This window comes from Cheilinus undulatus, linkage group 17 (genome assembly GCF_018320785.1).
Source record: "Cheilinus undulatus linkage group 17, ASM1832078v1, whole genome shotgun sequence".
Lineage (NCBI taxonomy): Eukaryota > Metazoa > Chordata > Actinopteri > Labriformes > Labridae > Cheilinus > Cheilinus undulatus.
In genome coordinates, this window is record NC_054881.1 from 40,877,374 (window position 1) to 40,890,454 (window position 13,081).

The 13,081-nt window shown below is 39.1% G+C and overlaps 1 protein-coding gene across 2 annotated transcripts in view; it reads right to left on the bottom strand.

Moving 5' to 3' along the window:
- Window positions 1-13,081, bottom strand: part of LOC121525148 (guanine nucleotide-binding protein G(q) subunit alpha-like) — a 33,132-nt gene that overhangs the window by 2,907 nt on the left and 17,144 nt on the right. For both annotated transcript variants that reach the window (XM_041810976.1, XM_041810975.1), the window contains 4 exons: window positions 3,988-4,142; window positions 3,558-3,686; window positions 1,940-2,069; window positions 1,364-1,517 (listed from right to left, as the gene is read on the bottom strand). In XM_041810976.1, the coding sequence (XP_041666910.1) occupies window positions 1,364-1,517; window positions 1,940-2,069; window positions 3,558-3,686; window positions 3,988-4,142 (568 nt within the window). The remainder of the gene's footprint in view (window positions 1-1,363; window positions 1,518-1,939; window positions 2,070-3,557; window positions 3,687-3,987; window positions 4,143-13,081) is intronic.

Here is a 13,081-nt window from a genome sequence, read left to right on the forward strand (position 1 = left end):
GACATGCAGGTTCAGCTTATGGAGATCTACAAAAAAAGTCTACAGGAGCAAACTCTACCTTAAATAGGAATCCGCCATTTTTAATAAATGAGCCAAAATTGAGGTGTGTTGGGCTTGTTCCAGGGGTTATAGTTGTTATTCTAGTCCAAGAGGTTTGATCTGTTTGAGTTGGGTTTTTTTTTTTTTGGAATTTGATTTGGATTTTTTTGGTGAGATTCTGCTTTGAAATTTTGGGGTATTATTTAATTTTTTAAAATATTTATTTTTGGGCCTTTTCATGCCTTTATTCGATAGCTGAGGACAGTGGATAGACTCGGAATCAGGGATGAGAGCGGGGAGAGACATGCGGCAAGAGGCCACAGGCTGGATTCAAACCTGGGCCGCCCGCTTACATGGTGCACGCTTTATACCACTAGACTTCTGTGTGCCCATTTTTGTTTTTTTTTCATGAAAATCTGGGAAATGTATTTCTACATTAGGGAATTTGATTGATAATTTTAAAGAAAATTTCGGGGAACTTGTTTGGATATTTAGGGGTTTTTTTTTAAGATATATTTGTGGGGCTTTTTATGCCTTTATTAATTGAGTAGGTCAATGGATAGAGTTGGAAACAGGGTTGAGAGTGTGGAGGAGAGACATGCAGGAAAGGAGCCACAGGCCAGACTTGGACCTGGGCAACTCCCGTACATGGGCTGCGCCTTAATCCACAAGGCTACCTGCACCCTGGATGTTTTAGGGAATTTTGGAGAATGCATTTGAAATTATTGGGAATTTTGCTTTGAAAATTTGGGGACTTCGTCTAAAAGTTTTCAGGAGTTGAAATAGCATTTTTGGAGATTTTTTTAAATTGCAATATTTAGACTTTAAGATTAACTTTCACTGAAAGATTTGGGGAATAACAGGAAAGTTGGGGGTACTTTTATGGGATTGGGGTAAGAATTTAACAAAGATTTAGGACAATTGTTTTGAAATTTAAGCAAATTTGTATGGATATTTGAAAGAAAAATTTCTGAGCTTTTAGTGTAAATTTTGTTGATGCTTGGTCTTATCAAGTCCTAATGGTCCATCATCAAAATAACAAGAAAGGGGACTCCATAATCGATCGGAGCCAGGTATGAAATTCCTGCAGAAACAGGACCTTCAGCAGATTTGTGGACATAATTTTTGTTAAAAACTGATTACTGTTGAAAAACAAGGCTGAGCTTTTAAACTTACTAAAAATGCATTCCAGACAAGAACTCAGGACTCAGGAGGTTAAATCATCCAACAGCAGAGAAGACATTCTCAATTAAGCCTCTCTAATTCTGTTTTCATCTATAAACATAATAGCGCTAAGGTGCATGCTGGATCCATTTCCTCTTACCATCATATTCAGGGAAGTAGTCGACCAAATGGGAGTACATTATTTTCTCCTCAAGTAAATCGATCTTGTTCAGGAACAAGATGACCGAGGACTCTTTGAACCATTCATAGTTGATGATCGTCTGGAACAAGGCCATGCTTTCCTCCATGCGATTCTTGGGGGGGGAAAAGTCACAAACATCTGAGCATGAGCAGGATTATGAAATCAGACGTAGCCTTAGACAGCAGCAGTGAATGTCTGTTTGGGAGAATTCAATTGGCTGTAATCTCATCAAGTGAACAATCCTTGCTGAGAGGTGCTGCTGGAGAGAGTGACTTAAGAGCTCCCCCTGCAGGCTGACAGTGAGAACTGCATCAGAAAAGGTCTGAGAGGAGGTTTAACACCAGAAAGAGAGAGAAAAAGGAGATCTGGACTGATCATCTTCAGCTATCAGGACTGACCTTAAACAACAAGCACCCTTTTTGTTTCTGCTGTTCTGAGCCCCTTTCTCCCCCTTACACGGACTCAGAATGTATACAGGAAGAAATTAGCTGCTAATGCGACATATTATTTTGCAGGCAGCAGCCTCTAACTCACCTCATTGGCAGACTCAACAAGGACCTGATCGTACTCGCTGAGCGCCACCAGGAACATGATGGAGGTGACATTTTCAAAACAGTGAATCCACTTCCTCCTCTCTGAACGCTGGCCACCCACATCCACCATCCTACAAACACAAGATAGAGCATTGATGAGGAAAAAAGGTTTTTCTTTGTATTAAAGGTGAGTAAATAGTGCTTGGTTTTATATTAAAAATTTAATGCAATCTGCTGAGAGGTTTATCATTTTTGACAGGAGAAGTCATGACACAAAAGCAGTATCTCAAATTATATAGTTTTTGTTGAGTCATCAAGGTTTTCATCATTATCAGAAAAACACTTTAAACAACTCTATAATTGGCAAAATAAAGCAATGGACCTCTTACACTTAAGAGCTTAGTAGGACAGCTACGACTAACACAGGCAAAATCAGATACTGGCTCCCAACCTGTGTCCCTACTACTCGAACATTTTATTTTAATTTAAGGACATATGCAGGTGAATTCATAAATATTTAGACCCCCTTCACTTTTCCATTTTGTTATTTTGCAGCCTGATGCTACAGTAAAATTTTTTTTTTTTTTGCAAAAACACTAGCAATTTAGCTCAAGTACTTCCCATTCTCTTGATCTTTGCCGAGGTGTTTCTATACCTTGACTGGAGTGCGCCTGTGGTAAATTAAATTAGTTGGACATGATTGTGAAAGGTATACACCTCTCTATAGAAGGCCTCACAGCTGACAGTGCATATAAGAGCAAAAACCCATCAACCCATGCACGAGTCCAAGTCTGCCGCTGATCTCAGCCTCGCAGTCAGTGCACTGATGTACAACCCTGCCAAGGTAGGTGATGTGCTCTACAACTTCCACGCTCTCAGCATTCACAGACAAAGATTCGAAGGCATCATCCAAAGCATTCCCAAATGCCTGAGTCTTTGTTTTGGCCCAGGAGACCTGCATTCCCAACGCTCCATTCCCTAGATTCCTCACTCAGCAAGTTAACCTCACAAGGAAATCTACAGTTCCCACAAGGATCACAGCATCATCAGCAAATTTCTTGCTTCCCCCGTTACCCACCCCATTATCCAGTCCTTACAGGTACTGATGAATGTAGGGGCTAGGACGCACCCCTGCCAGTTAATCCAGTACCATTTAACCCATGATACAGGTTTAATTATTTGAAATTCATAAATATACTGGTAAATATTAATTAGAATCTGTTTGTAAGTCAAAATAATCGGTTGTATAATTCTGATTTGTAAAAAATGTTTATTTTAGCTTTTCTGCCTTCATTTTAGAGGAAAATGGTGGATGGGACTAGAAACAAAGATGAGAGAGTTGGGAATGACAGTTGGGAAAGGATCCACAGGCTTGACTGTAACGCAGGCTGTCCGTGTACTTGGGTTGCAGGTAGTCTGCACTCCAATAATCAATTTTTGCCATAACTGAGCAGCTCTAGTGCTTTAGCACAAGTAAAACCAGAATAAACTAACATAACAAACCCCATCCTGTCTGCACTTTTTGGAAATATATGAGATTTAAACATCATCTCTATTCAGTTTTTATGGAGAAAAACACGTCAAAAAGTTCACATTATGTTATCTAAAAACACACTCACCTGAACACCACATTCTCCAGGTCAAAGGGGTACTCTATAATACCCGTTGTGGGCACTCTGACCCTCAGGACATCCTGCTGGGTCGGCAGATAAGCAGTGTCAGCAATCCGGTCCAAATCATTTAGATAGCTAATAACACAGGAGGACAGCGCAGAGGTCAGAAAAGAAAACCTGTTAGAGGCACAGAATAGAGCCACACAAGAGAGGGAAATCTAGCATTTAATGACAGATGTCTCTGTCTGAGCTGAATCACTATCATTTGTATTTTGAGTCAAGATTAAAACGGTTCATCTTCATTGTTTTCAGGCCCTTCAACATCAGCCTTAAATGGAACATTCCCTGAACCTTCAGAGAGCATTAAACAGACAAAAGGCAGATGAAACAGTGGAAAGTATTCACCGATGTCAGATGAGTCTCTGTTTACACTCACTATTTGGTGGAGTCGGAGAGCTGGTATTCCCTCTTCCGACTGAAACATTCCTGAATCCCTGGGTCATTCCACAGGCACCTGATGGCATCCACGAAAGGCTTTGTTAATGTCGTGACTTTCTCCACTTGAACTTCACTGACAATGCTGGCATTTGCCTGAAACACAACAGAGAAACATTGAGAAGAAATCTTTCAGGAAAACAGACAAATAAGGGAAGATTCATGAGAACCTGATGCTCTTTCTAGTTATTGTGAAATTCTGGACTCTTAGATCTGTACAACCATGATGGATGTTGCACATGGGAAGTTTTCTAATGCCACAAACTTTCTGGTTTAAAAAGGTAGTTTTTTTAGTAGTTTTTATTTTGTAAAAAATGGGAAGCATTGGTTAAACTTCAGTGTAACTAGAAGCAATCAAGCAAGGACTTAAATTTGCAGGACTTCCTGCAAGTCTCGCTCTCATAATGCATGAAAATTCTACATAAAAATCACAACTTTACAAGTTTTTTTGAGAGTGCCCTCTATATAGCATGTCCTAAACAACTGCCCAATTGAGAAAATGATAATAGGTGCATGCAGTTTGTGCATGGTCTATCCAGATAGGCTGTAGTTGCAAACATTAGATCGCCTTTCGCAATTGATCAACTCATCCATAATCTCTCTATTCGTCTCTGCACTCATTTGCATGTGCATAGCACCACATACACAAATGCATCCTGTAGTGTTTGAAGTTTTTCGGTATGTTTTACGTCATGAATGAGGCTCGTCTTCGGGCCACAAGCCAGAGTGTAACATTTTCGTGTTGTCCGTTTGTTGAGGATTGTTGCAAAGCAACTTGGAAAGCCTACTTGGAGTTTGCAAAAAATTAAAACCAAACCAAACCAAACAAAAGCCAAGTGTGCTGTCTAGCCCCTCTGCCATAAAGCCCAAATCAGTGGAGGGCTGTAGTTATGGTTGTCCTTCTGGAACCTTGAAAATCCCCCAAAATTTCAAAGCAGAACCCCACCAAATCAAATTCCAAATAAACAATTCCAACAGACCAAATCCCCCAGACTAGTATGATCCCTGGAACAGGCCCAAAATACCTGAATTTTGGCTAAAAATGGCAGAGTTCCTGTTGGAGTTAGAGTTTCACTCCAGCAGACTTTTCGCAGATCTCCATAAGTTGAATCTGCACACCAAATGTCATAACTCTAGGTCAAAGTCCCTTTAGGGGTCGATTCAGTAGAAGCACAAAAGGTGGCGAAATTCCTGAGGGCCATTTGTGAAACACATATCAAAATTGCATTTTTGAGACCCCATATATGTGTGCCAATTTTCTTTTGTTTTTTAGCATGTTAAGAGGCCAAAGAAGGCAGGGGCAGGATAAAAATAAGAATAAAAATAATTACAAACCCAAACAATTTCATTAGGGTTCTTACACCCTCTTTGCTCAGGCCCTACTTAGAAATACATTTCCAACTAGAAAAGCACTCGGAGAGCATAGACCTCCGCCAAGGCAGCTCAGTCCCCCCCAATAGTAAAGAATTCTTTAAAAAATTCCTGGATCCAGATGATGTTCTGGATCAGTCCCAAAATCTAATCAGTTCTTCCTTATGCCATTTCTGATATTTCCTGAAAATTTCATCAAAATCTGTCCATAACTTTTTGAGTTATGTAGCTAACAAACTAACAAACAAACTAACTAACTAACAAACCCTGCCAATAACATAACCTCCTTGGCGGAGGTAAAAATTCCATCAAAATGCCTGAAAATTACCATGTAATTCCCCCCAAACATCCAAACAGATTGCCCCCCAAAAAGGCAAATTTCCCCCAAATCTTCCAACAAAACATATCCCCAAAATTTCCATGAAAAATCCTGAACATTTTACGGTAAATTCTCCCAACATTTCAAGCGGGAAAGCCTGCTCAGAGTTTCCAAAAAGCCACGAGTCTTTCAAGCCTTTTGTACTGAGGAGAAGCTTTCGTCCAGCCTCTCTGCCATAAAGCCCAGATCATTGGAGGGCTGCAGTGAACTTTGTCTCAACTCCACACAGGATTAGGACTGGGCAATTAATCGAAATGTAGATTAAATCGCAATGTGACCTACTGCAATTTTTAAACCGCAGAGGTTGCAATATTTCTTTGACCTGAAATGTGTTTTGAAATACCAGTTTTTTGCTCTACACATAATGCAAACATTCAAGTGCCAATATTTTCTAGAATAATTGACAAAAGTTCCTGCTTTCCTTGTTTTTGTATATTTTTGTCTTCTTCAAAATAAGAAATCCATAAAATCATCACCTCCTTCATTACAATTCATATCAAACTTGCAATATAATACAAAATAATTGCAATAAGACATTTTTGTTAGATTAATTTGAATTTTAAGGGGATTTTTGGTTAGAAATTTTTAGATATTTTGCTTAAATTTGAGAAATTTATTCTGACATTTTTAGGAATTTGATTTGAATTTGGGGGGGGGATTTGCTTTGAAAATTTAAAGTACTTTCTTGAAAATTTGACAAAGTTATTTGTACATTTTTGGGAATTTAATTTGAATATCTTTGGAAATTTGTTAAGAAAATTGTAGGAATTTTAATGGAAATTTGTAACATTTATTTGTAAATTTGGGGAAATTTGATTCAAATTTCTGGGGGAATTAGCTTTGAAACTTTTAGGTAATTTCATGAAAATTTGAGAAATTTATTTGTAAATTTTTAAGAAGTTCCTTTGATTTTTTAAAAGTATTTTTATGAAAATTTGAGGAACTTATTTAAATTGTTTTGGGAATTTGATTTGATATTTTTGGTGGTGGAGCAGGTTTTTTTATTTGTAGTTATTTTCTTAAAATTTTTGAACATTTGTAGATTTTGGGTGCTTCGATATAAATTTCCAGGGGAAATAGCTTTGTTTGTTATAATACATAATGGTTTATAAGATGAAGAACCTGAAAAACAATCATGTTAAATTGCAATCACAATGTTGAGTGAAAAAATCACAATTAGATTATTTTCCCAAATCGTTCCACCCTACACAGGATCTCTGGAGCTCAGTCAGAGTCACCATCAGGTTCTTGGTCTGCTCTCTTACTAAGGCTCTTCTACTCTGATTGCTCAGTTTGGCCGGGTGACCAGCTCTTGAAAGAGTCCTGGTTGTGCCAAACTTCTTCCATTTGAGAATTATGGAGGCCACTGTGTTCTTGGGAACCTTTTTTGATAGCTTTCCCCAGATCTTTTTTTCAAACTGTAGCATCAGGCTGCAACAAAACAAAACTGAAAACGTGAAGAGGAATGAATACTTAATGAATGCACTGTATTTTAGGGATCAGGTCCCAAAGTTTTCCCAAAGAAATGTTTGGCATTATAGGTTTTAGCTGCGTTGACTCCTGCTGACAGCCTCTACAGCAGCTACAATAAACCCCACACAGTAACCAAAGACAGTACTTATACTTTCTCTTCTGTTTCCATTAACTGTAAATTAAATAAAAAACCATCTCCTTTATAATGGATTTAATGACTTGCGGAGAAATCTTTCCAAAGTGTTCTACGAAAAATCTGCACAAGCTGTTCGAAGCCGTTTACTTTCCATAGCCATTTAGGCTAAATGACCATTCCGAGTCTGTTTACTCATGCATTAATAAACAGCTGTATTATACTAAGTGCCTCTGCAGACATACTGTAATATTGGCTGGGTTCATAGGCAGCTGTTCTTCATGCTCTGACAGCATCCTCGCTTACTACAGTAATAAAAGGGAAGATTTTGACCCTGCCTTGATAAAAATATCTACGTGCTGTCACCCTCTGGTAAATCCCAATGCAATAAAAACCATCTTTGCACTCTACAAATGGGTGTAATCAGTTATTACACCAACCGAAACTCCAACAAAAACTAACACTATCTGATCTACATTATCACTAAACACAATCATAAAACAGAAGAGGTAAGAGGTGCTTCTTTTTATGGCGTTTTGGCTGACTGAAATCGAAACCATAAACTGTACAAGCGTTCAAAACAACCTGAGAAATGCTTTATTTTTAGCCACATCTTTTGACATTTCTGGGGGAAGCCATTCCCTCAAGTGCCTTTCCGTTTTGGTGCATCTTTTAAATCGATTTCATGGCTCCTGCTTCACCACTCTCATGCACCCACTCTGAAGCACTGAAAGGGATCCTCAGAAGCTGCTGCAACAGCAGCCTCTGTTTTATTTTTAACCGTTTTAAAACTCTCATCTCTGGGTTTTCTAACCTCCTGAGATCAATGAAAACCAACATCGCAGCAATTTCATTACAGCCATCCATAAAACATCTTTGTCCATGTATTTATCAGGTATTTTGAGGCCTGTTTGCTGAGCTTTGCCCACTCTTTATTACTGCTGTTAAGCCTGTCAAGCTTTTGTTTTCTGGTTGGAGTTTTTGAGAATGACTCATTGATTTCAATCCAGGTTGGGCAATTGCTGGGTGATTTCTTGTGACCTTTTGTCAGCATCCTTTACAATACCTAAAAAAGTAATCACCTCCCTAGATGTTTTACTCTTTTATTGACTCAATAATCAATCTTGATCAATATAACGTGACTTTTTTGACAAAGCACAATGACAGAAACCCTCTTTAATATCAAAGTGAAAATGCATAGGTCATCAAGTCAGTATTTAGTAGAGTCACTTTTGCTGCAATCACAGCTCTGAGTCTGTGTGGATAGGTCTTAATCAGGCTTACATGTCTGGGTACTGCAATTTCACTCCATTCTTCTTTGCAAAACTGCTCAAGCTCTGTCAAGTTGCATGGGGATCAGGCATGAACATCCCTTTTCAAGTCCACCCACAAATTTTCTACTGAATTGAGGTCTGGGCTTTGACTCGGACACTCCTGAACATTCACCTTGTTGTCTTCAAACATTTAGCTATCGGTGTATGCTTGCTGGAAAATAAATATTCTCAGAAGCCATAGTTCTCTTGCGGACTGAGTAAGACTGCCTCCAGGTTTTTCCTACACTTTGCAGCATCCATTCTACCCTCTACCTTTACAAGCCTGCAAGAGCTGGCTGCTGAGAAGCATCCCCACAGCATGATGCTGCCACCACCATGCTTCAAAGTGGGAATGTTCTGTTTGTGGTAGGGCTGAACAATTTTGGAAAATAATCTAATTGCAATTTTTTTCCCCAATATTGCAATTGTGATTTGATATGCAATTATTCCTTAACTTTCTTTTGTTCCTAAACAAGGGTTAAGCAATTCTTTAAAAGTGTCTAATTCTGATGATTTTGACTCGTATTGCAAATTGGATATGAATTATTGCATTGAAGGGTTTTTGTCATTTTTATACTTAATAAGAAAAAAGCACAAAAATTAAAAAGGTAGGATTTTTTGTAGACTATTCTAAAAAAAAATGGCACCTGAATGATTGCATGACATGTCATGCACAACATCTCTGCTGCTGCAAAAAAGCGAAAACAGGTATTTTGACACAAATTTCAGGCCAAAGAAATATTGCACCTTTTGCAATTCGAAAATTGCACCAGGCCTTATTGTGATTTAATCTAATTGTCGATTAAATGCCCAGCCCTAGTTTGCGGTGATGTCTGATGACCAAAAAGCAGCATTTTGGTGTCAACAGACCAGTGAAGTTTCTTCCTCCTGACCATGGAGTCTCCCACATGTCTTTTGAAAAATTCTAGTCAAGTTTGAATCTGAGTTTTCTTCAACAGTGTCTTTCTCTTTGCCACTCTCCCATAAAGCTCTGACTGGTGAAGAACCCGGCCAACAGTTGTTGTCTGCAGAGTCTCTCCATCTCAGCTGGTGAAGCTTGGAACTCCTTCAGAGTAGTCATAGGTGTCTTGGTGTCCTCTCTCACTAGTCTCCTTTTTGCACACTCACTCAGTTTGTGAGGACGGTCTGATCTAGGCAGACTTACACATGTGACATATTCCTTCATTTCTTCATGATGGATTTAACTGAACTGTGGGGGATGTTCAGAACCTTGGAATCTTCTTGTATCCATTCCCTGACTTATACTTTTCAATAACCTTTTCTCTGAGTTGCTTGGAGTGTTCTTTTGTCTTTAAGGTGTAATGGTAGCCAGAAATAATGAAAAACAGGTGACTGGACCTTCCAGACACAGGAGTCTTTGAACTACAATTACTTTAGCAATCATGTGATCCCCATTTAATTCATTTTAAAATTTTTATTTAATGTACAGTACTTTGTAAAAATCTGTTTTCACTTTGACATTTGAAAGGTTTTGTATTTTTTGGTTAAAAATACCACATTATATTGATGATGCTTGATTTATAAAATCAATAAAAGCGTAGAACATCTAAGGGCATTATTACTTTTTATCGGCACTTTAACACAGGAAAACAAAATAAAATTATGTCGAGATAAATATCCTCTTAGGGCTTCTGTAATAGAGTGAGCAAAGCCTTCAGATACAATAAATCAGGAATATTATTTTGTGATTACACAGACTCAAACGGCTAAAACAGTAATCAATCTATGGCTCGTATTGCTTCAGAAAGCCATTTGAAAGAGGACTAATGTGTTTCCTGAATGCAATGCCCTCTTGCATTTCTGTAATGAAATTTTTTCAAAACCTAATAAGGAGCAGGAAAGCTTCTGATGTTACATAACAGTCCAGCTTCAGCACAAGTAGAGGATAATGTACAATGAGCAAGTAATTATAGCAGAATACAAGATGAGACATCCAGCTTTCTACACAACTACTTACTGAAAACCAAGATTTTCACTAAGCTATAATGCTCTTCTTTTCTTTATTATCATAGTTTAAAACATTCATCATAGCGACACCAGACTTCTTTGAGAGGTTCAACTTGACACAATAAAGATCACAATAATTTTATCACATTTGACCATGAAAACAGATCAGCTGATCAAACAGGTTAGCTCTTCTGCCTAGTGAAGGCAGCCTCTTCCTCATGGCTGTTCCTGATATCATGGACGTTGAAGGCCCGTCTACCAGCATCATCCTTACTTCCCTTATCATTACTAAAACAGTTCATTATTTTTTTCTTTTTTGTGATTTATTTTTGGGCTTTTTTGTGCAGTTATCAGATAGAGGAGAGTGGATAGACTCAGAAACAGGGATGAGAGTGGGGAGAGACATGCGGCAAAGGGCCAAAGGCTGGAATTAAACCTAGGCCGCCCGCGTACATGGTGTGTGCCTTAAACCACTTGACCATCTGCACACCCCACAATAGTTCATTTTAATCTAAGAGCAGTTGTATTTAAACTGATAGAATTACGAATAAAAGTTCTCCCTACATCAGTATCATCCTAACTGCTAATGCTAATAATGCATTGGTGTGTTATTGCTAATTCTGCACATACTGCTCCCATTATTATTGACATTAAAGCCTTATCCTTCCAAATTGGAGCTAAGTAAACAGCCATCATGGCTGTAGATTTACCTTCTATTTATTGTTTTGTTGTTTCTCTTGTCCCTCTTTCTGCATACCCTCTTCTCTCTTCCTGCTTCTTCCCCTTCCAACCCCAGCGTGGCGTCGGCAGACGGCTGTCAACATGAGTCTGTTTCAGCTCGAGGTTCCTGCCCGTTAAAGGGAAGGTTTTCGTCGTCACTGTAACGAGGCTAAATACCGCTGGTGCTGGGCTCATAAAGATTAGCAAGGAGTCTTTATAAATATAAAGAGTACAATCTGGAGCTGCCTTCTTTGTAAAGTGTCTTGAGATACAGGGCTGTGGATAAATTTTAGACATGTTTTAAACAACCTTGGCAGTGCCCTGGATGTCCTTGCCAGGGGTATGGGAAAAAAGTTGTTGAAAAATAACAAAGTCCACACCTTTAGGATGGAGAAAGGGGTGGATTCGGCCAGTTAGCAAGGTCTAGGGTACTGTTTGGGCTGCCAAGAGCCCCTGGTTATGCCATGGATGTCCCAAGAGGCCAAAAACCACTGGCGGTCTCAGGGTGTATCACCCAGGCTAAAAAGGCCTAGACAAAAGACAAGCATTTGAGTTTGGCCCTGTTTGCTACGCAGGTGTGTCGACAAGTGCCCCGCCTGACTCCAGGCGCCCTACCCCCTCTCCATTCTGGGCTTGTGGCACTTCGGGGCCTGTGCTGAATCCTTGGCACCCTGCATGCCTAAAACTTATGCACATAACTGTAACTTTGGTTATGAATTCATGCTATACAAACAAAGATTGAACCATTGATTGATTCTTCGATTTAGCAGTTGGCAAACTGCTGTAAATACAAACATAAGTTGCCCAGGTTAAGCTGTATTTAGGACTGTCCCAAGGGGAAAATTGATTTTTACCCTCCTCCTGTGTGCTCAGCACAGTCCACATATAATTAAGTGCAGAATCCATGCAGCTGCATAGCTCTTTTAGCATAATCTTTCTTCACTGTATGGAATTTGCACATCTACTAGCAACAGTACGGTAGTTGAGCTTTCAGCCTCACAGCCCACAGGCTACTCTCCTCCTCCACCGAGCATTTGTTGTCCTGACTGAGGAGCATTTCCTGTCAAACCAGCACTCAACAAAAACAGTAACACTAACGATTTACTTCCCATTTTCTTTCAGTGTAAATTATGGTCAAACAAGGAAGAAAAGCGGCTAAGAGGTGGTGCCAAACTCTGGTCTGCAACTGCTTCTAATTCCAACATGGTCTGGTCTGTGTTATGCATTCCAGTAAATTCTGAGCAATTGAGCTGCCATTTGCAGTAATGGTGTCACATATCTTCACATATCGTACTTTATACTGGTGTAGAAGTCGCCGTAGTATATTAGCTGCAGCCGACTTTTAAGATGAAAAGAGGGCATGAAAATTGCAGCTTATACATCAGATTTCATGAAAATGCCAGCATTAAGCTGATGCAGGTACATCCATGCATCCCTGACTGCTATGGAAAAATAATAGACTGCAGAGAGAGCAGCTAACCAATCAGAATGAAGTATTCCACTTTACAGTGTAATACTGGGAATTAACTATAACTGACAAGCTTTAAACAAATATCTTCTCAGTATGTAGCACCTCCTGATGTTCTCCTCAACCTTGGCAGTAAATCCTTTATAACCTAAACTTTGGTCCAATATGCCGCTTATTTAATCTCTGTTTGGGTGACCGGGGTTCATTCAG